This window comes from Equus caballus, chromosome 11, assembly GCF_041296265.1.
Source record: "Equus caballus isolate H_3958 breed thoroughbred chromosome 11, TB-T2T, whole genome shotgun sequence".
NCBI lineage: Eukaryota > Metazoa > Chordata > Mammalia > Perissodactyla > Equidae > Equus > Equus caballus.
In genome coordinates this window covers 44,226,732-44,251,346 of record NC_091694.1, presented here as the reverse complement: position 1 = coordinate 44,251,346, position 24,615 = coordinate 44,226,732, and the positions used below count along the sequence as shown (strand labels likewise).

Sequence of the window (24,615 nt, the reverse complement as noted above, 5' to 3'; positions counted from 1 at the left end):
GGTGGAGATGGTGACAGGGGTACTATCTTAGCTAGGGTGATCAGGAAATGCCACTCTGTGGAGGTGACATTTGAGTACAGACCTGAAAACATGAGTGGGAAAGCCATGAGAACATCTAGGAGGACAGTGTTCCAGGAAAATTACGTTTAGATAATGAGACATTAGAAGAAAAGTGATTAGCTTCAAGTGATTATTGAGGTGATCCACTCTCAAACTGAAATGTTTTTAACTGGTTTTAACTTTAACTTCTAAAAATTTATATTTCTTTACCTGATACAGTTACCACAAGCTCCCGCGGCAAACCAAATATCCGGTTATCTGTGTCAAAGACTATTACCACAGAACTAGCTGCATCATGATGCACGAAGACCTGGAAGGATAGAGTGCAAGAATTATGAAAAAGCTTACTTAAGGCATATTGTATTCCTGTTATATTCCTAGGGCCTTTATAACAAACCAAGGAGATGATTCACTGTCATTTAAAGTAGACAAAATGCTATGAACATATCCCTTTTGCTGCCAAAGGACAGAAAGATAACAAGATTTCAAAATCAAGAGGTGGTCACATTTTTTATTTCTTTATTCTCCACAAGAACAAGAGTTACAAAATAAAATGGAAGTACTCATTTTTGTGTGTGTGTGTGGAAGACTGGCCCTGAGCTAACATCTGCTGCCAATCTTCCTCTCTTTTAGGTGGGATGCCGCCACAGTGTGGCCTAAGGAGCAGTGCTAGGTCTGCACCTGGGATCTGGGTCTGTGAACCCCGGGCCGCCAAAGCAGAGCATGCAAACTTAACCACTACTCCACCGGGCGGCCCCTGAAGTACTCTCAAGAATAAGAATTTACATGATACTACTCAATTTGAGTTTCTTACCTGTGAATGTTGTTGCTGATACCCATCAGCGATGGCATTGATGTTATGGACACCCGGGGCTAACAGTACGTGGAAATAACCTCCCTCTTTTGTGTGTACTTTTATTCCTTCATTGAGTACAATGACTGCTTTAGAGATTGGTTTGCCAGTCTTATCTTTAACAAATCCATGAACTCCCTTATGAACCTGAAAAAAATGTTTAAAATATAAATTTATGTTTTCATAAGGCCAGTTATCCTAGAGGTAATAGCTTGAGGCATGACAAAAACAAAGAAACAAACAAAACAACAAATACCCCCATAAGACTGACTTATTCCTCCCTTCCTGCTGACTCTGACCTTGTTTGCTACTCCGTCACTGCTTCAGAGGCATAGAGATGGAAATAAGGGTAAAGAGAACTCTGACATAGTCAAAGCCTAAAGCATTAGAACCCAAATCTTCTGATCCCTTCAAGGATTTACTTTCCACCACAGTACACCGTCTCGAGTAATTCTGTGTGACATTCAAATGAAAGAACCTGCCACACCTCACAGGGTTAAATTGCCTAAATTACAGCAGATTCCAGATATGTGAACTCAGGACACCTATTTAGGCAATATAAATTGAACAAAACTCTCCTTTCTATATACATTGAAAATAAATAATATAATTTTTGGTAATAAATTAAGAAAATGTTTTGATAAAGGTTTTCATTGAACATATTCCTGAGAGTTTGCTTCTAGTTAAAAGGGAAAGACTCACCTCCACCAACATGCTAAGAAGAGATTTTCTATTTTCTGCCCACAAGGAAGGGAGTTGGGTTGCACTAGGAAAGTAGCAGCAGCTTGTGTATACTGTGATTTCTGGACAGTGGCCATAGGTGACACTATAATCCTGATATAAAATTCAAAAACAAATGTAGGAAAATTAATAAGTAAAAGTAAGAAAAAGGCTTTGTAATGCAACAAATGGAATAAAAAGAAAACCTAGTGATGTATACAAAGAATCTGTAAAGCATTTTACAATTGCAAATATAAAGAAATTGCCTGGTATTATAATCAGTCACAAACATGGCCACTCCTAAAAAGGCCAATGAGACCAGGGACTATATCTAATTCACTCTTATATCTCTAGTGCTTCTCTCAGTGCCCAGCAGGAAGAAGGGATTTATTAGGGTTTGCTGAATTTATTAATGAATGAATAAGCAAATGCAGAGGGCCGGCTTCCCTCTAAACCCTGGAACTTTACTGCTGCTCTTGGAGCTCTAGAGGTAGAATCACAAGCACTTGTCCTCTCATTATCTTCCACCTGCAGGATCAAGCCAGCTGGACAACAGCCACTGCTTACAAGATAGCATTTATCCAGGATCTGCTTGTGTGGACAGGTTCAAAACCTAACTTTCCACCTTTTCCCCCAAATCTGTTCTTTTTCCTAATTCAGTTAATGATATTAACTCATTTTCTCACACAGAAATGAAATCTCCTGTCCCTGACGTCAATTTCTTGCTATCATCCATCACTTGCCAGATCCTGTCAATTCTACCTCTACAATATCTCTGAAACTTCATCCCTTGATTCCACACCCATTGCCACTACCCTAATCTAGGCACTCATTATTTCTTGTCTAGGCCATTCTAAACCAGTCTCCCTGCACCACACTCTCTCCTTATTCAAAACTATCTAAACCCACTGTTAAGAGATTAATTTTTCCATAGCACAGCTCAGATCATGTCACTATATCCCTGCTCAAAACCTTCAGCGCCCTTTCATTCCTTACTATAACAATCAAAGCCTCAAACTCTCTTTCCATTCTTGTCTTCTGCTGCTCTCCATTATATCCTATATTATAACAAAACTATACTGCTTATTGATCTCCGCCCATACCGCTTCCTCTTTCTGGAATGTCTTGCTTCACCATCTCTGCATCCCAAATGCCATCTCCTCTATGAAAAGAAGGCTACATCTCTGACTATGTGTGACGTTTTCTGTCTTTAATTTCTCATGGTACATTCAGAATTGCTCTCTTTTAGATCAAATTGATTAATTCTGTAACATAGTTATTTGTACAATGGGCCAGGGAATATATTTTATTTATCACTAATATAGCAAAGTGCCTCACACATAGTAAGCTCTTAGTAAAGAAAGGCGGGAAGGCAGGCAGAGATGGGAAGGCAGTGAATTTTCTGCTTACTCATGTGAATGGAATGACAAGCTAACTACCCATCTGCTAACAACTCCTGACTAATTTGAAGTGGATGGACAACCAATTAAAAGACTAGCAGAAAGAAATTAAAAAAGACCTAAGTAAATGGAAAGACATATTGCATCCATGAACAAAAAGACAATACTGTTGAGATGTCAATACAACCCAAAGTGATCTACAGATTCAACACAACCCCAAACAAAATTCCAACAGCCTTTTTGTAGAAAAAGAGAAGACAATCCTCAAATTCAAACGGAACTAGAGGGAGCCTTGAATAGCCAAAACAATCTGGAAAAATAAAGTTGGATGACTCACAGTTTCAAATTTCAAAACTTACTACAAAGCTACAGTAATCAAAACAGTGGCACTGGCATAAAAATAGACATAGAGTCCAATGGAATAGAATTTAGGGTTCAGAAATAAACCCATGGTCAACTGATTTTTGATAAGAGTGTCAAAACCATTCAATGGGGCAAAGAATAGTCTTTTCAACAAATGGTGCTGGGAAAACTGGACTTCTACATATAAACAAATGAAGTTGAACTCCTACTTCATATCATACAAAAATTAACCCAAAATGTATCAATGACCTAAATATGAGAGGTAAACCCATAAAATTCCTAGAAGAAAACATAGGTGCAAATCTCCATGACGATGGATTTCACAATGAACTCTTAGATATGACAACAAAAGCATGAGCAACAAAAGAAAAAAGTAAATAAATTTGAATTCATCAAAATTGAAAACTTTTGAGCATCAGAGGACATTATCAAGAAAGTGAAAAGACAATCTACAGAATGGGAGAAACTATTGGCCAATGAAATATCTGATAAGAGTTTAGCATCTGAAATATACAAAAAATTCTTATAACTCAACAAAAAGACAACCAACCCAATTTTACAATGGATATGGACTTGAATAGACATTTCTTCAAAAAAGATATAGGAGGGAAACAATAGAAAGAATAAACAAATGGGACTTCATCAGACTAAAGAGCTTCTTCAAGGCAAGGGAAAATAGGATTGAAACAAAAAAACAGCTCACTAATTGGGAAAAAATATTTATAAGCCACTTATCCGACAAAGGGTTAATCTCCATAATATACAAAGAACTCACACTGCTTAACAACAAGAAAACAAACAACCCGATCAAAAAATGGGCAGAGGACATGAACAGACATTTCTCAAAAGAAGATATGAATATGGCCAATAGACACATGAAAAGATGTTCATCATCGCTAATCATCAGGGAAATGCAAATCAAAACTACACTAAGATATCACCTTACACCCGTTAGATTGGCAAAAACATCCAAAACCAAGAGCGACAAATGTTGGAGAGGTTGTGGAGAAAAAGGAACCCTCATACACTGTTGGTGGGAATGCAAACTGGTACAGCCACTATGGAAAACAGTATGGAGATTTCTCAAAAAGTTAAAAATAGAAATACCCTATGACCCAGCCATCCCATTACTGGGTATCTATCCTAAGAACCTGAAATCAGAAATCCCAAGAGTCCCTTGCACCCCTATGTTCATCGCAGCATTATTTACAATAGCCAAGACGTGGAACCAACCTACATGCCCAGAAACTGATGATTGGATAAAGAAGATGTGTTATATATACACAATGGAATACTACTCAGCCATAAAAAAAGACAAAATTGGCCCATTCACAGCAACGTGGATGGACCTCGAGGGTATTATGTTAAGCGAAATAAGCCAGTCAGAGAAAGACGAACTCTATATGACTCCACTCATAGGTGGAAGTTAGTATATTGATAAGTAGATCTGATTGGTGGTTACCAGGGAAAAGGGGGGGGTGGGGGGAGGGCACAAAGGGGGAAGTGGTGTACCCACAACATGACTAACAAAAATGTACAATTGAAATCTCACAAGGTTGTAATCTATCATAACATTAATTAAAAAAAAAAAAAAAGATATAGAAATGGCCAATAAGCATATGAAAAGATGCTCAACATCATCAGTTGTCAGGGAAATGAAAATCAAAACCGCAATGAGATACCACTTCATACCTACTATGATGGCTATAATCAAAAAACGGAAAATAAGTTGTTGAAAATATGGAGAAATTGGAAGCTTCATACATTGCTGATAGGAATGTAAAATAGTGCAGTCGATGTGGAAGTTTGGCGGTTGCTCAAAAGTTAAACATAGAATTACAGTATGACCAGCAAATTCCACTTCTAGGTATATACTCCAAAAAATTGAAAACAGGGACTCAAACAGATACTTGCACACAAATGTTCATTGCAGCATTATTTGCAATAGCCAAAAGGTGGAAACATCTGTCCATCAACAGATGAACCGATAAACTGACAAAATACAATAGAACATTATTCAGTTATAAAAAGGAATGGAGTACCGATTTATGCTACAAAATGAATGAAGCTTGAAAACATTATGCTAAGTGAAAGCACCCAGACACAAAAAGACAAGTACTGTACGATTCCACTTCTATTAAATATGTAGAATAGGCAAGTACACAAAGAATAGAAAGTACATAGAAGTTACCAGAGAGGAAAATGGGGAGTTACTGTTTTTGGGTGCAGAGTTTCCGTTTGGGGTGATGAAAAAGTTTTGGAAATAGACATGGCGATGGTTCCACAACATTGTAAATGTAATTAATGTCACTGAATTGTACAATTAAAAATGGCTAAAATGGCAAAACAAAAAATGCTGTCAGAGGTTAATTTAAGGGCTAGCATGTCAAGAAAGCCATGAAGCAGATGCCACTTGCTATATCAGAAAAGTACCTATTCTTTCACTCAATGGCTGTTATTTACAACTCCATTCTCACTGTATTGTCTAAAGCATACCTTCATGCTGCCCAGGTGACTGTGCCATTCTGCTCCACGCATTACTCCTCCCGGAATATTCTCATCTATAAAAGAATTGAGAGACGAAGGATTAACAAGATCATAAATAAAGCAAGTGTTCTTTGTCCCCGACATGCCCACCTACCCACCCAAAAGCAGCAATAAAAATAACAAAAGATAGGAAAAATACCTACCTGATTTATTTGGGCAACCTGGCTGACCCAGGTGCATTGATGGATGATTACTTGCATAAAGAGATGCCAAATGCTTTAGAGTCTCTTTGTTTTCCACTACAAAAAGAAAAATTTAGAAATCAGTAGAGAAATCCAAAAGATTTTTCCCCAAGTCCAACTTCATGGACACAAAAGTCATCTTCTAGTAAATCTTGCACCCCACTGAAGTTTACTGAGGAGTCATTATAATTTACTTGTTTCTGTTTAGCCCAGGATAATCCAACTAAGAAGACAAACATCTTCCTTATATTAAAAGGTACTAATGGTAAGTTTACACAACAGGCTACCATACTAAAATACAAATTTATTTTTGGTATGTTTTACTACATTTTGGGGCAACTCTGGCCCAATAACAATATTCCTTATAAGTGCATTGAAAACAACACAAACTATCTCCATATACAATGGTCCCAGAGAGATTCAACAAGCAACTGCTTAACTCACCATAAGGTACAAGCAGTCAGTCAAGGTTTAAAGCAAGGGAGGGCAATTTTGTACTGCTAATATTTGGTTACATATAATATGAGTTTATTGAGGCAGGCAATGTGTCTTATTCACTTTTGTATTCCCAATGTGTACAGACACAATTGCTCAATAAATGCTTGTGGACTAAATTGAACAGATGTGACAAGATGGCTACACTCAATAAAACCAGGCCATCATTAGACTTTACCTCTCTCTTCCAAGTAACTATTTAGACTGTTGATAAATGTACTATCTTCTTAGTTTGGTTATTTGCTTATGGAGTATACTCAAATACTTACCATTTAAAAAAAACTTAGAAGGGACATTACTTAATTGGAATTTCCTATATAAGCTTAAACGGCATATACGTAAAGTGACGTTCTACATACCCGTTTGTACTGGCTTGTCATATGGGTATGTGACTAGCACTGAACCACCATCTAAAGCAACAGAAAGACTGAAGTCCTGTCTTTGAATCAAATTTTCAATGATGGCTTTACTCTCAGGCTGGGAGGCATTATCTAAAAATAGAAAAGTCAAATACGAAATAACAATATCTTAAAATTTTAGTGTAACTAAGAAAATATTCTCTACTTGAACACAATCCAAAGGCTAACTTACAAAATCTCTAAACACTTTGTTAACTCCATAAGCCACTATCTCAAGCAAGAAAGATACACTCTGGAAGGTAGATTATTTTGAGCTTCACAAACTTCATGATAACATGTAAACTCTAAGCAAGTTTAAGAAAATTCTTTCTGGAAACAAAAAGGGATGGACACATCCTCCTTTAAAAAATAATTTAGGGAATGTATAAGTTATCTTTGAAAGAAAGTAGGATTTTTCAGAAAGCAGGTGTTTTCTGCAGCATTGTTTGTAAGAGCAAAAAATTAGAAAGAAACTAAATGTCCATCAGCAGGGAAATGATTGAATAAACTAGAGCATTGCCATTTATTAATTGCATAATAAGATGCCATTAATAAGAATGTTAGAGATCTATAAGTATAAAATGAAAAGATGTCAATGATATATTCAATGAAAACAGTTACAAAACAATATATATAGTTGATGATCCTATTTAAGTTAAATAAGAAATAGGCCCCTTCAAATCAACATACACATATATCATGAGTGTGTATACACACATACATGGGAAGGGTAGAGAGAGAGAATATACATCTCTGTACGACTAGTGGTGGAACTCCCCAATATTATTGATTGAGTTTCTCAGAAAAAACTTGAATTACTTGTGCAAATGATAAAGGAGAAAAATTTGAAAAGTTTTCTAGATACCTGTATTCATTTGTACCTTATATCCATAACCTAGAAAGAAAGTACCCCATTACTCATCTACAAAATAGGATCAACCAAATTCCTAGCGATGAGAAATAAAATTATCTGCAAAGTACTTTAATGGCCTAAAAATTAGCCCTTACTTGTGAAGTCTGTATCCAGGTCTTTGCCACGAGCATTTGTTCGTCCTATCTTTGAAGTACAGTCTTTCTCTTGTGCTCTCTCTCGCCCATCTGGATTTAGAGAAGGGACAATCACAATTCTAGTCCTGTCAACCAACTAAAGAAGAAACAGAAATCAATGAGTTTATTAGCTCTAAGTGGAATTACAAGGTACCCTCCTATGCCTCAAAGGGAAACTCTTTATTGTTTGTTTTAAACACAAATTTAACAGTCATAACTAAAAATAAATAAATAAATTTTAAAAAATTAAATTTTCTCTGGTTCCAAATACAATAAAAAAGAAACAGAAACTACTGCACAACTAATGTTCCCAGAGACCTCCTGATGACTTACACACAACAGGGTTCAGAAACCACTGGCTTCAGACTAAATTCAGCCTGCTGCTTGCTACTATAAATAAAGTTTTATTGGTATGTAGTCATGCCCGCTCATACAGCTGTTTTTGCGCTGTAGTGGCAGAGTTGAGTAGTTGCAACACAGAACATCTGTCCCACAAAGCCTAAAATATATACTACATGGCCCTTTATAGAGAAAGTTTGCTGACCAACCACTGGCTTAAATCAATAATAACGGTGAGACTGTATTTTCCAGATTAAAAACTGGAATGCAAAATCTGACAAATATCAATGTATGCCTGGAAACAATACGACAGAAGAATTGAAATTAGCATGTCAAAAAAAGAAAAAATGAAGTAGGACATTTGTCCTATCCATAACAAGTTCTCTTCCAGATGATCCATAGACATTAATACCTACATATGTGTTATGAACTGATTTCTGACATACTTCATCCTACATATTTTATTTCTTCTTCTTCTTCGCTCCAAAGCCCCCCAGTACATAGTTGTATATTCTAGTTGTAGATCCTTCTGGTTGAGCTATATGGGACACCGCCTCAGCATGCCCTGATGAGCAGTGCCATGTTTGCGCCCAGGATCCGAACTGGTGAAACCCCAGGCCACCGAAGCAGATGGCTCGAACTCAATCACTCGACCACGAGGCCAGCCCCCATCCTACATATTTGTAATAGTAAATCAGAATAAGTGATTCCTGGTTTATTTGTTCTGTTAAGGTAGTCTAGAGATTGAAAATATTTGAGACCCTTTAATTCAGTGGTTCTTAAATCTTTCCCCTGGGGGAGATTTTTTTCTGAAGTATGCATGCTTGGGCTTCAGCACAGGTCCCTGGGTATGTATATATTTTCTTGATCTCACCAGACAATTCTGATCCTTAGCACAAAACAAATGGTAATCTCAAGTGATCTAGTTCAAGCCCAATTAAATCAGTGAGGGAAAATCTCATAAACTAGGAGTTTTCAAATTCCTGGTAGGTATTTTACCTATGACATACAGTCTGTTATAATCACAAGATCAGTAGGTAGCAACTCTGACCAATATTAGAACATTGGAATATTAGAATAACCTAAGGAGCTTTTAAAGGAATACTGACACCTCTGCAGATGGTGCCTCAGCAGTGGTATTTTTAAAAATGTCCCAGATGTTTCTAATGTGTAGCCAGGGTTGAGAACTACCATCCTAGGTACTCTCGCATTTTAAAAAAGAACACAAAGGGGCTGGCCCAGTGGCGTAGTGGTTAAGTTTGCCTGTTCCCCTTCAGTGGCCTAGGGTTCGCGGGTTCAGACCTATGGTGTAGACCTACACATCGTTCATCAACCATGCTGTGGTGGTGTCCCACATACAAAATGGAGGAAGACTGGCACAGATGTTAGCTCAGGGGCAATCTTCCTCACCAAAAACAAAAAGAACAAAAAATGTCTTTGAGACACCTCTCGCAACTCACCTGAAGAAGTCAATGGAATTTGCTTTGCTGAAGATGGCAAAATATATTTCTTTTTTCTTAAAGATTGGGACCTGAGCTAACAACTGTTGCCAATCTTCTTCTTCTTCTTCTTTTTTTATTGTTTTTTTCTCCCCAAATCCCCCCAGTACATAGTTGTATATTTTAGTTGTGGGTCCTTCTAGTTGTGGCATGTGGGACACCGCCTCAACATGGCCCTGATGAGTGGTGCCATGTCCGTGCCCAGGATCTGAACTGGTGACACCCTGGGCTGCTGAAGCGGAGCATGCGAACCTAACCACTGAGCCACAGGGCTGGCCCCAGCAAAATATTTTTTTATTAAGTCTGATTTAAATTCATCTCGCGTAATCTCATAGGTTCCTTCTGATCCAAATCATGACAGCAATTCTTTCCAAAGCTCTTTTAGGGAGGCAGTGTGGTAGAAGAAAATAGCATAGGCTTTAGAGTGACACTTGCATTTAAATCCTGGTTTTACCACTTACTAGCTGTGTGACTTTCTGTAAGTCATCAAATACCTCTGCCTCAGTTTTTACATCTATAAAATGGAGATAACAAATACAGGATTGAGGATTAAATTTCCATGTATGTAAAGTACATGGTATAGTACCAGGCACACAGTAGGTATTAAACAAATATTAGTTCCTTTTGCCTTTCCTAAGTTCTATGTACACAGTGCCAATTAGTGAGTGTTCTAGAAGGATGCAGTCTTTCCTTCCTTTCTCTAAGACAACACAGAACTAAGTTGCTCAATCATATATGCCTAAGCCACTAGATCAAAGTTCTTTTCTGTAGTCATGGATGGATGGCTAAGTAGACAATGTCATATTGCTTTTTCCAAAATCTCTCAGCAGTCAAAATGTCCAATAACTTTGTATTTATTACATGAAAAGAAAAACTATTTGTCTTCCATCTCACTTTTCAATATAGTATCCTATATAAGTAACTGGGAAGGGAAGCTCCTCCGGTAGACTGTGCAGAACTGTGAAAAGACTGGACATATAACTTGACTATTAAATGAAGGAGGACCAAATACAAACCTTTACTATTTTTCCCTTTACACTGCTTAATAGATACAAAGATATATGATAGACACTATTAACAATAAGCATCTACAAAGATGGTCCTTTTTTTTTTTTTTTTTTTAAAGATTTTATTTTTTCCTTTTTCTCCCCAAAGCCTCCCGGTACATAGTTGTATATTCTTCGTTGTGGGTCCTTCTAGTTGTGGCATGTGGGACGCTGCCTCAGCATGGTCTGATGAGCAGTGCCATGTCCGCGCCCAGGATTCGAACCAACGAAACACTGGGCCGCCTGCAGTGGAGCGCGCAAACTTAACCACTCGGCCACGGGGCCAGCCGCCTAAAGATGGTCCATTTTTAAAGAGCAAAATTTATAATGCACTAAAAGTGTGTCTGTGTAAAATCTAACAGAACATTTAAAACTTTTAAAATTGTGCCTTGATATCAATGTATCACTGAGCTTTTTCCTTTTAGAATGTCAAAACAGGTTATTCTCTTACTTGGGTAAGAGCTGGATTCCTTTTGTAGTTTAGACAGAGAAATTCTGCCAGAGCCAAAAGCAGTTCAGTTCCAACAGGAGCATTTCCATGGATACCAGCAACAAAACGGATCTTTGGTTCCTCAGGCTCGGATACGTTGGGCTTATTGGAGATCTCAAGGGACCAAATGTGACGATATTCAGCACTCTGTCCCAAACTTTAAAAAACAAAAACAAAAAGTCAGCAAGTAATCAAGCATTACATTAATGCTGACTTACAGATTTAAAAAAAAGAAATTAAAAAAACATGAGAAGTCTTAAAATGTCTTTAAAAAATGAGTGATTATGCCAGAAAACCTTAAGGAAACTATTTTTCCTTGACCAAACAAAATCAAATAAAAGTGAGATATTATCAGATTTAGGAAAGATTGTGATTTACCTTAGCATTCCTCCAAATTCAGCCATCCTCATACGATCTTCACAATATTTGCCCTATCTTCTATAATCTATACTATTATTTAGTTAATATATGTCTGTCTTTTTTTTTTTTCAAAGGTGAGGAAGATTGGCTCTAAGCCAGCATTGGTTGCCAAGCCTCCCCTTTTTGCTTGAGGAATACTGTTGCTGAACTAACATCTGTGGCAATCTTCTTCTATTTTGTATGTGCGACGCTGCCACAGCATAGCTTGATGAGTGGTGTGTAGGTCCATGTATGGGATCCAAACCGGTGAACCCCAGGCCGCTAAAGCGGAGTACACAAACTTAACCACTACGCCACCAGGCTGGTCCCAATATATGCCTTTTCAATTAACTCACATTTTTATTAAAGAAAAATTTCAATGTAAATGAATGTAGAAAACCTCACTTGTTAAATCAAAATAAATTTATATAAATAAGACACTATATTTTACTGTAAATGCAATACCAGTATCACAGTAAAAATCATTTAAAATGTCCTGCTTGCCTAAAGAGCTCTGAGCTTAAGGCCTGCTTTCTTTAATATAAAGGGAGATTTACAAGAGTTAGATAGAAAAAATATATTAGCATCAAATTGAGAAGGATTCATAGAATAGAAAAATTACTGCTTTTTCACAATGCTATTCAATGATATTTAGCACTTGTTGGTGGACCACCTATAACTGTCTTGTGTCCCACCACTGGCAGGTATTACATATTTGGGGGGAAATATTTAACTAAAAAGTGCATCTTGAATTGGAAGGTTAAAAAAACTTAAATGAACTAAGTAAATGGATAGCAAAATAATGTCCAACTTTTAGTTTATTTTAAAATAAGGAAGTCTGTAAGCTCAATGTAGTAGTAAGATGGACTACATTAAAATCTGAACTAGGCAGAAATATTCAAGAATCAGTTGAGGAAGAGACATAATTGGTATTGCCAAAGTAAATATAGCTCTTTGCATCTATGAACATTATAAACCAGTACTTGAGAAGCTAAATTCGCTGGTAAAATTAAAAGGACCAATGAAGAAAAACAAAGTAAAAAAGTAAAAGGCTGGATAATGTTGATTTGGTATGTAGTAGAGAACTATACACTCAGGGCAAAATGCAAAGCACAGTAAAGGCTCTATAATAGGCAAACAATAGGAATCAACAAATTAAGGAAATAATTTTGGAGTAACTGTAACAAGACCTAAAGAGGATTTATAAGGAAACAGTGAAAGGAGGCAGAGAAGCCTCAGAAAGTAAAGGTAAAGGCTGTCACAGCCATCAGTTTTACATAAGCCAGTCCTGCATATTTTCCCAGGACCCTCAATCACACATGACCCTAAGGATTCAGGGAAGCGCCACTGTGAACAGAGAACAGAGTACAGAAAAGGACAGCAACCAGGCTTCATTTTCTAATTTGAAAAAAGGACAACCCCTGACAGGTGAGCTCAGAGTTCCAAATATGTCCCTTGCCCCCAGCAAAATACAATAAACTAAGTAATATGTAGTCAGAACATGAACCTGCAGCTGACAAGGGAACAGGGTTTTGAAATCACTCAACGTAATCATTAGAACAGGTAATTTTGACATTTTCTGGAGGCACAGGCCATACATTGCTAATCTAACAGGTAATCTCCAATATTTCTCATAAAAGTTTCCAAGATTCATTGTTAGAAAGATCTCCAAGCAAAGTATCTGTTTCAAAATAAGTAAACTCCAACTCTCAATACATTCAGTTTCCAAATAAATAACAAGAACCATTCAACATGGCTTATTCTGAATGTAACTTCTCAAAAAAAATAAAGGCAGTCAGAAGGTGACACTTACTTGGTAAGATTTGTAATATGTGGATAGTTCATCACAAGTCCTCTCAGAAACTCTGACAAGTCTTTGTATGAATGGTAGCGATAAAGAGCCAGATTTGAGGAGGAGCGTAATATGAGGGCTTCCAAACCATTCTCAGCTGAAAGGTCTTTAATTAAAGTTTCAAACACTTTAGTAGTTGGATCACTGGCATCCTCAGTGTTGGTGCTATCCCCCTTTCCTTTCTTTGATTCATTGTTTGAATCTGCTGAAGATCGCACAAGCGTGAAGTTGACCTGAATAGCACCTTCACCCTTTACGGTCACATTCTTGGTAACAGGATTATACCTACAATAAAGGAGACAGATCAGAGCCACACTTCTTCAGCTGGAATACTCAAGCCCTGGGGAAACAGACAAGTGCAGAGGATATGTGAATCCTTGAGATAACTGTGGTGTATTTTTTAAAAAAAGGTTAACAATGGGGGCCAGACTGCTGGTGCAGCGGTTAAGTGTGCAAGTTCCGCTTTGGCAGCCTGGGGTTCGCCAGTTCGATCCCGGGAGCAGACATGGCACCGCTTGGCAAGCCATGCTGTGGTAGGCATCCCACATAAAAAGTAGAGGAAGATGGGCACGGATGTTGCCTCAGGGCCAGTCTTCCTCAGCAAAAAGAAGATTGGCAGCAGTTAGCTCAGGGCTAATCTTCCTCAAAAAAAAAAAAAATTTTTAAAAAGGTTAACAATGGCTATAAATGTTTTCACGTACTTACCCTTCAAGAGGTACTCAAACTAACTCTTACAGAACTAAGACAGCTAGTCAGGGGGAGGAGAATATCCTGTGGTAACATCTATACTTATCAAAACATTAAAAAAACTACAAGAGGGTAAAAATGATAAGTTTCAGACTAAACAATCAGGTGGTTCCAGTTCTAAGCTGTTTGTAAAGGAGGGGGAAGATAAAGAAAATTAAGCTTTGTCCAAGGGAAAAAAAGGGTATAAGTTCATTTTCTCTTTTTAAGTAAATATATCTTTGTGGAAAGAAAACTTGTAAAAAAAGATGAAAATGGCCTTTCTTAGAGAATTAGCAATAAGAAAGAAAATTTCACTGAAGCAATAAGGTAAACGTACACTAATAATAAAAAAAAAAAAAAGAGTGTGAAAGAGCTTAAAAGGCTTTAAAAGGGTACAAATGTAAAGTGGTGGTATTTATTGGACAACATGACTAGAACCATGCAGCAGAACAGGAATCTTTTTGCTCCAAATAACAGGTACTTCCCAGAACTGTTAGCAATAGTGAAGGAGATCACTCACTATGCCTTCCCATCTGGACATGGGGCAGGCATCTGAGAGGAGAGTAAAAGAGGCGACTGTTCAAAGTGCATAATTTCACAGATTTCTTACACCTGATAGTTCATGTACTCACTTGCCACTAGAGGAGAGTCAAATATGTAAACAGCTCTAAACTTCCCAGCATCAAACTCAAGGTTGCTCAGCAGGGTCTCTAGGGCTTTCTGGCAATAATCTCCCAGAATGGGGCCATGTTCGTCTTACCCCCAAGCACTCAGTTTCAAAACATTCAGTCACTCACCCTCGAGCGGATGCTGTGATTTTATAAGTTCCTGGAACCAAGAGACGCCAGTAATCTCCAGTTTTGTAAGTAGTCACGGGGTGATTAATTTCAGCAACACTAATGGTGGCATTTAATATACCCCTGCCATCTGTGGCATCTAGGACAAATCCCTTGACACCCTGATGAACCTGGAGAAAATACAAGGACACCCCGATTTCAATGGTAAAGATCATCATCTAATTATTTTGGGAGCTCATATCCAAAATAACATATCGTTAATAATATAAACACGTGGGAAAAACAGGAATTTAAGAGTTCAGGGTAAACCTAAATGTAAACGCCCATTAAACAAAATATTTTAGTTTCCGAAAAGCCAATTTTTCATAGGTTAGGTTTGTCTTTATCCTGACGAATGTAAATAACACTGTTTAAACTTTAGCACATCTGACAATTTCAGAATATAGGACTTTCTATAGGGAAACTGGCCTGGCTTCTTTAAAAAGGAAATGTCATCAAAAAAAATTGAAAGACTATTCTGCATTAAAGAGAGCAAAGATATGTAATAATCAAATGTAATGCATGAACTTTGACTAGATCCTGGTTCTAAAATAAAGCTATAAAAAGATATTTGGGGACAAAAAGGGAAAATTTGAATAGGGACTAGGGACTAGGTAACAGGGAATTACTGTTCATTTTTTTAGGTAAGATAATGGCATTCGGAGACGGCATTTAGGAGAATAACTTTATATTTAGAAGATGCATTCTGAAATGTTTAGGGGTAAGATATCGTAACATCTGCAATTTACATAGAAGTAGTTCAAAAAAAGTGTATATATGTGTGTACATATATAATATATATAATTTTTATATATAAATAAAGCATATACAGCAAAATGCTAAAAACTGTCAAATCTAGGTGAAGGTAGTGTTCATTCTATTAGTCATAACTTTTCTCTATGTTTAAAATTTTTCATAATAAAATGTTTTAAAAAATTAGTATGCAAACTCACAGCCTTTATGCTGCTCCACTCAGTAAAAAGAATATAGCCCAAAAGTACTACTGGCACAAAGTACTGGTCAGATTATCCTAATAATAAACCATTATTAGCATATTTCTTACAGTCTTTAGCTATTGGCCACCATGCATACCCAAACAAAAGGACACTAATCATTTCACAGTAAACAACTGGCAAAAAAGAAAAATAATAAAAACATTCACCCCACAGCCCTTCTTTCTATCACCTGACAAATGCTTAGGTGTGTACCCAATTTACACTAGCCTTTAATACAGACAGGGTAAAAAGTGACCACTAACCATTAAGAGCAAAACATCACTACATTGTTTAGTCATTTTCAACTCTTCTCCATGTATACAAAAAGACTCATTTCCATCCATGAATTTTCTAGATAAATAACTAAAACATGAACAGGCCAAACTGGAATTCAAAAGGCTGTATTCTAAAATCACTGCATGACAACCACATGTACACACAAAAATCTTCTTGCTCTTGGGAGAAATTTCATACTTCACTCCTGAATAGTCACCTGTTTCATAAACTGGATTAGAGATCTTCGATTCTGTTCCCAAAATTTTGGCAAATCTTTCTCAAATGGGTATTTCACACAACCTAGTTCAATAGTCACTTCAAAGCAATTTGTTTGTAAATAGTTCCAGTCTTGCATACCACCTAAAAGGATAAAAAATTAAAACCAGTCACTCTGAAGAAGTTCTAACTAGCTCAGATCCCAAAACGTAAGCAATATTCCTAGTGAAAAAGCCAAATTAATCTTTTATCAGCATTGGTTGAAAAACAGTAATACATTCCTTTGAGAGCTCTTTGATGCTTGTGGTACAGGTAAAACACTTGTACTTTCATGTTCAAGAAGAGTTCAAGTGTAGCTTACACTCTTCTTATTAGCATATCTAAGGTTTTTTGTTATAGCCAGAGGTAAAGTATAACACTTTCATCAAGTTTTAGTACATTATTTTTACTCAAAACTCAAAAGTGCGCCAAATGTAAAGCTAGTTGAAAAGATTACCTGAATGTTTTAAAGTATTTAAACAATATTTTTAAAAGAATGATTCTTTCTCAAAATTAAAAAAATCAGTAACAAGCAGCACCATCCAGGGAGACAGAAAATCTATCAAGTTGTATGGCCTTGATATAAAATAATGTTTACCTGGGACATTATACCAACTAGCTCCATTTGTTATTCCATGAGGAAAATATTCATTAGGGTACATATTCTTGCAAGGTCTACCTTGAAACATCTGGGAATTTTCCTGGGGAAAAAAAAAAAAATCTTTACTGTTATTTGTTTGTATCCACATCAAAAAACCCAGAAAAGGGGGCTGACCCAGTGGCATAGTGGTTAATTTGTGTGCTCAGCTTCTTGGCCTGGGGTCTGCAGGTTCGGATCCTGAGCACAGACCTAGCACCACTTGTCAAGCCAAGCTGTGGTGGCATCCCACATACAAAAAAATAGAGGAAGATTGGCAACAGATGTTAGTTCAGGGCCAATCTTGCTCTCACACACACACACACACACACACACACACACACACACACACACACAAAACCTGGAAAGGGTAAGGAAGAATAATAAAAGTGGTTACCAATAGGGTATATGTGGGGGTGGGAATGGGGCAGATGGAGCCATGGGAAACAGTGAGACTTTTCAATGCATAGGTTTCTATGCCATTTTGATTTTTTACTATATGGATTTATTAAATATTTTTTAAATAAAAATTAAACATGCTCTGTAAAAAAAAAATTGAAGATTTCATTTACTACTGACAAATAATACAAAACCCAACCCAACTCCTCTCCAAAAAATAAATCAAAAAACTTCACATTCATACATTCATTTCATGTTTTCAAGAAGCTTAGAGTCCAGAAAAGATAATTCACATACAATGTGGAGGGAGCAGCTTTCTCTGACTTCTAAGGGGACTAAGACGGCTCCTCTGTGCTTTGACTGCACTCTGTACAATTATCTTATCCTGTTAGAACTGACAACACACCACTGCTCGAAACAGTGTCTTTGTGTCCTCAGCATCCAGCATGGTGTCTAGCATAGTACAGCTGCAACAGCTTGCTCACGGGAGAGTAAGAAAAGCTGCGTTGGAGGCACAAATACATGCTACAGAAATCTAGAGAAGAGAAAGACTACTTCTGACTAGAGTGACAGGGGAAATTTCCTGAACAAATTAAGCTTTGAAAGATAGTCAAAACTTCATTTCTCTCTTTTGGAAATAGGAAAAAAAGAATGTACAGAAAAGTGTGAAGAAAAAAATAACAGCTTCCCATTTTCCCACCACTGAGAATTAACCATTTGATTTTAAAATATATAAAGAACCCCTTTTCATAAACTTAATACACCAGTCACAGGCTTATGATTCCACTGCTCTCTTATGAAATAAAAATTATTTTAGATTCCCGCAATAATTGTATACATGCTCTTTTGCCTTCTTGTTTTTCCATTGAAGACTTGCACACATCTTCTGTCTCTATCTCCATTTCCATCAATATCTATTTAATTATAAATTACATAGATGTACTACTGTACCAATTACTATATGTATTTTATAAATCTGCATAAAAATAAAAAAAAGTAAAGGATAAATTAAAAAATATAAATAGAACTTCTAATATATTCTTCCTATATCTTAATGGATCATCTAGTATAAATCCCACTCTAGTCACCATAGTTCTAGGCAACAGCTATTAACATTTCGACTTTATTCTCAGAGCAATAAGGAGCCAGCGAAGATCTCTGTCCAAAGGGTGATATGTGATATGTTCATGGCTCTGGGAAGTTTATTCTGATAATGATGTGAAAAATGGACCAAAGCCAAGGAGATCCATCAGAGATCTGAAATAATCCAAGCGAAAGATAGTGAGCAACTGAAAAGTTGTGGCAGTTTGGATTTGCCATGTGCATTTTACTATCTCCTTTAATTCTCACTACTCTGATAATTTTTTTAAAACAATTAAAATTTTTAAAGCAAACAGTTTCACAGCTTAAAGAGGACTGGGGGTGAGGATATAGGTGTCCATATATAAATAAACGAAGAGTCTGAAAGTAATATACCAAGACACTAAAAGATTGATGATCTCTAGGTTTATTTTCTTCTTTTTGCTTGCCTTAAGTTTCTAACCCTTTTATAATAACTTTCATTATATGAAATAATTTTTTAAAGAGGTATTTACATAGTGGTGGCAGGTAAAGCAATTGGATGTAATTGCCAAGACAGTAAAAATGGCTAAGGACAGAACACGGAGGGGAAAAAAAGTAAGACAGAGGTCATGTCAAGTCAATGAAAGAGAAAAAAGAAAGCAGAGCTCTCGACTGTACAATGTGACAGAGGTGAAGGGGAGAAGACAATAGTGGCAGACTTCAGAGGTCAAGAAAGTTTAAAAAAAATAGATCTCTGTTAACTTTTGAGGGAGGGAGCACCTCCAGGTAAAACAATGTAGACAGAAGACAGATGACAAGAAACTGAGGATTGAGACAACAGTAAGGACGTGCAGACAAGCAGAGAATACTCACTTTTCTTTTATTCTTTTGAGCTAATTTTAGACTTGCAGAAAAGTTGTATCATTTTGCATTCCCACCTGCAAAATTATGGGTTCCAATTTCTCCACATCTTCACCAACACGTTATTTTCTGTTTTTTTAATTACAGGCAACCTAAGTGGCTGAAAGTAGTATCTTGTGGTTTTGATTTGCATTTCCCTATTAGCTAATGATATTGAGGAACTTTTTGTGAGCTTGTCGGCCACTTGTATATCTTCTTTGGAGAAATGTGTATTCAGATCCTTTGCCCATTTTTCAATTGGGTTATCTATTTATTATTTAATTAAGAGTTCATTATATATTCTAGATACAAGATCCTTATCAGATATATGATTCACAAAAATGTTCTAATCTATGGGTTGCTTTTTACTTCCTTGATACTGTTAGGTGTTGAACTGTGTCCCCCCAAAAAGATATGTTGCAGTCCTAACCCTGAGTACCTTAGAATGTGAGTGTATTTGGTTACAGAGGTAATCAATGTAAAATAAGTTGATTAGGGTGGCCCTAATCCACTATGACTGCTATCTTTATAAAAAGGGAAAATTTGAACACACACACAGGGAGAATTCCATGTGAAGACAGAGGATTGAAGTAATCCATCTAGAAGCCAAAGAATGCCAAAGATTTCCAGCAAAACATCAAAAGCTAGAAAGAGGCAAGGAAGGAATCCCCCACGTGTTTCAGAGGGAACGTGGTCCTGTCAACACTCTGATTTTGGACTTCTAGCTTCTACAACTACGAGACGATACGTTTTTGTCATCTTAAGCCACCCAGTTTGTGAACTTTGTTACGGCAGCTGTAGGAAACTAATACAGTATCCTTTGCAGTAAAAAAGTCCTGATGATGTCCAATACATGTATTTTTTTTGGTCACTTGTGCTTTTGATGTCATATCTAGGAAACCATTGTCTAGCCCAAGGTCACAAAGATTTATTTCTGTATTTTTTTCTAAAAGTTTTATAGTTTTAGCTCCTACATTTAGGTCTACGATCCATTTTGAAATAGTTTTTGGGTATAGCATGAGGAAGGGGCCCAAGTTCATTCTTTTGCATGTGAATATCCAGTTTTCCAATGATCACTTGTTGAAAAGATTATTCTTTCCTCACTGGATTGTCTTGGCACCCCTGTGGAAAAATCAATTGACCATAAATGTAAGAGTTTATTTTCTGAACTCTCAATTCTATTTCATTAATCCTTATGTGAGTATCACAGTGTCTTAATTATTGTAGCTTTGCAGTAAGCTTGAAACTGGGAAGTGCGAGGCCTCTAACTCTTGTAATTTATTCTTCATTTTGGAGATAATTTTGTCTTTTTCTTCCATTTCTTTCCTGAGTTCTATGAATTCTTCCTCGTTTCTTCCTGGCTTTTTCTTCTCTTTTCTATTCTTTTTGCTGAGGAAGACTCACCCTCAACTAACATGTGCTGCCAATCTTCCTCTATTTTGTATGTGGGCCACTGCGACAGCATGGCCACTGACGAGTGGTGAGGGTCTGCACCCGGGAACAGAACCCGGGCCGCTGGAGCAGAGCACACCAAACTTAACCACTAGGCCACCAGGACTAGCCCTCTATTTCTGCTTTTATTTTTTAAATATCAGAGCCTAGGTGGTTTCTCATATTCTTTTTTTTTTTAAGATTTTATTTTTTTCCTTTTTCTCCCCAAAGCCCCCCAGTACATAGTTGTGTATTCTTCGTTGTGGGTCCTTCTAGTTGTGGCATGTGGGACGCTGCCTCAGCGTGGTTTGATGAGCAGTGCCATGTCCGTGCCCAGGATTCGAACCAGCGAAACACTGGGCCGCCTGCAGCAGAGTGCGCAAACTTAACCACTCGGCCACGGGGCCAGCCCCTGGTTTCTCATATTCTTAATGTGAGTTTGGGTATATTATTCTGTTCAGAGTGTAGACTTAACAGTTTTCATCTGCTTCTGGATTGTTTTTTGGTGGTAGTAAGGTTTTCTCAGCTAATATGTGTGAAATTTTCATTTCCTGATTTTCTGCAATAGTTCTCCATGGATTTTATTTACCACTTGTTCATTTTCATAATATTGGGCTGTCTTATGATTCCTAGTTGATGGTGCCCTTTTCCATCAGTCTAGCAGTCGAGGTATCTTAATGTGTTTTGTTTGTTTGTTTGTTTGCCTTGGTGTAAGGGTGGAGTTGTGAGTCCTCTGATTTTATGGTTTTCCTCTGTCTTGGACAACTCTATATTTCTCCTTTTTCCTTCTTTTCCCCTTCATTATTCAATTGCCAAAGGGCACTTCATTTCTTTTTGTCTTTTTTCTCCCCCAGAAGCTCTAAGTTTGGGAGATTTCCCTTTAACCACCTATCCTTTTAAATTGTGCCTAACCCTTTAAATCACATCAGATGCTTTAAATTGTAGGTACTTTGAAAGCTCTTCCCTGTGCTCCAGTGCTCTCATCTGCCCAGTTGCTTTTTTAGTATTTTCAGATTTAGGTTTAGGATTTAGGGTGTATTTAAAGTTTGGTGGTCATTCCAAATCACCTTTAGGCCCACCTTCATTAGCCCCCTTCTTCTGTCTTCACAGATTTTCTTGGTCTGCTTTTCCTCACCATGAAGCCTTGTGCAGGGGCAAAGGTGGCTTGGGTGCATGATAGATGATGATAGATCACAGCCAAGAGAGAGGAGGCTGTGAGTGAAGACTGAGGATTTTATTTATCACCTTTCCCATTTACAACAGAAGAAATGAAGACACAGATTCCTTAGGAGGCAGGATGCGGTGGGATCAAGAAATGGAAGAGAATGTGGGTAAGACACAAATAAATAATAATTGAGAAGACAGAATGTGAATGAACTCAGATTACTCAAAGTTCTACTTTAGTTCAAGGCAAAGTGATCTACTGAAAATAAGAGGAGTAAAGCTAGGATTAAGTGGGAAATGAGCCAAGGAGGTCAAGTAGCAAAATACGAAATATTGCCAGGTAGAATGAGGGCTCAGCTGAGGTTAGAGAGCATCCATATGTAGTGTAGTCAACTGTCATGACTGTGTGACTTTTCTGGGATAGAGAAGAGAGATGGTGGTAATTACTGATGACTGGACATTGGCAAGGCAGATATGTCAAAAGGGTATAAAAGATCCTAATGTATAAGTGAGAGCATCACTCAAAATTATGTCCATGGGTCTAAGCTGGGTAGAAAACAAATCAAAAGGGTTAAAGGTCAAAGAAAATAAAAAGAAGATAAAAAATTAGAAGTCACAATGAGGGTGAAAAGCAGCACTATAAAGAACGAGCACAGAATGTGATGGGGATAAGAGCAAAATCTCATCACTTAATTTTTATTTTGAAAATTCAGAAGGAATCCCATTCTTCTTCTATTATTCCATGTATATCCCTCTAAAAATGGTGTGCCCAAACAGAAGACAACTATTCCTTATAGTGAAATAATAGATGTACTCCCCTGTTAGAAACCCTGAAGAATCTCTCAAGGTCCACGTGTAGAGAATGAGGGAGTAGGAAAAGTGGAATGACAGAAGGCTGTGATCAAGAGAGCAGAGAGTTGCAGTAATAATCTTCATTATCTATACCAATAAAGTCACAGCCTGAGACAGCAGTGAGACCAAAAATAGAAACTCATAAGCTAGCTCCCTAGCCCCAACTTTTAACATGTTTTCTAAGAAGAATTTTTAAATTAAATTTTCACACATACACACACAAACATACATTTCTGATTGTTAAAGTAACGTGTGTTCATTAAAGGAAGTTTAGAAAACTCATAAATTTCTACGTGCTTTCCTTTGCTGCATGTTTACTACAGACCCTTAAATACTGTAGGTCAGAGAATGGCAATTTTTTTCTGTAAAGTGTCAGACAGTAAAAATTTTAGACTTTACAGGCTTGAGAGTATCTGTTGCAACTAGTGAACTCTCACTGCAACTACTGAGATGATTGCAGTGCTTTTCTTCTTTAATGTTCTTACAGTGAATTACACTGTCTTATTTTCAAATGCTGGAAAAGAAAGCAGACCTAGATGAAATGTAAAAGAACAGATGTGGCAGTGGGTCAGTAAAAGTTTATTTAGAAAAATAGGCGGTGGGCTGGATTTGGCCCCAGAGCTGTAGTCTGTCAACTCCCACCTTAGACTACTTTGCTAGGTTTATAACTTAAGTACTTGTCAAGTGAAATAAACTAGCATGCTAGTGCATGTTTATTATGTTTAGTTTATTATGTTCCAGGTACTGTGCTAAAAACTATAGACGAAAAGACATTACCTGGGCTTAAAGGCTAATGGGGAAAGACATGCAGTATGTTCAAAAGTGAGGGGGGAAACAGAGGAGAAAAAGCAGTAAGGCTGCCTGGAAGGAACCATGGAAGGCTCAACTGAGAAGAACGCACTTGACCTGAGTCTCGCAGGACTTTGTTTTAACGTACTTTTTTAACGAAAGAATTAATTTTTTAGCATTTTATGTTTAAGCACAAGCCTACCTTGGAATAAGAAAGTGCTATTTGTTGAAACACAGCATCATCTGGTGATTTACTATATGTGGCAACCCCTTGCTCATCATCATCAAAAGGGTAGTTAACCACCAAAGAACCTACAAGGGAAAAGAGGAAAATGTATCGCGTTATCTGTTTCAAGATGGATCATTACAGTAAACTTTTCACAATACTGTCAGAGACAAGAAATAATACAATTTTCCACGGCTAATTTCCTCAATAATAAATCAAAGTGGATAAGTAAAATATTAAATAGCTATGCATGGCACTTAAAGGTTACCTTAACTGGAAAGGTCTTGGGAATTTACCTGAACTTATAGGTATAATTTACATGTCAGAGCTGAAACCAGAAATAAAAGGCTTAAACAATTATACTTTTACAATATTTA

At 37.1% G+C, this 24,615-nt stretch overlaps 1 protein-coding gene across 1 annotated transcript in view; it reads right to left on the bottom strand.

The window, feature by feature from the left end:
- CPD (carboxypeptidase D) overlaps window positions 1–24,615 on the bottom strand; it is a 65,400-nt gene that overhangs the window by 5,290 nt on the left and 35,495 nt on the right. The window contains exons 8-20 of the mRNA XM_023653175.2: window positions 24,215–24,324; window positions 17,377–17,479; window positions 16,741–16,883; window positions 15,214–15,383; window positions 13,652–13,975; window positions 11,401–11,596; window positions 8,027–8,162; window positions 6,980–7,111; window positions 6,087–6,182; window positions 5,893–5,957; window positions 1,616–1,747; window positions 875–1,060; window positions 271–370 (exon numbers count right to left, since the gene is read on the bottom strand). Of these exons, the coding sequence (XP_023508943.2) occupies window positions 271–370; window positions 875–1,060; window positions 1,616–1,747; window positions 5,893–5,957; window positions 6,087–6,182; window positions 6,980–7,111; window positions 8,027–8,162; window positions 11,401–11,596; window positions 13,652–13,975; window positions 15,214–15,383; window positions 16,741–16,883; window positions 17,377–17,479; window positions 24,215–24,324 (1,893 nt within the window). The remainder of the gene's footprint in view (window positions 1–270; window positions 371–874; window positions 1,061–1,615; window positions 1,748–5,892; window positions 5,958–6,086; window positions 6,183–6,979; window positions 7,112–8,026; window positions 8,163–11,400; window positions 11,597–13,651; window positions 13,976–15,213; window positions 15,384–16,740; window positions 16,884–17,376; window positions 17,480–24,214; window positions 24,325–24,615) is intronic.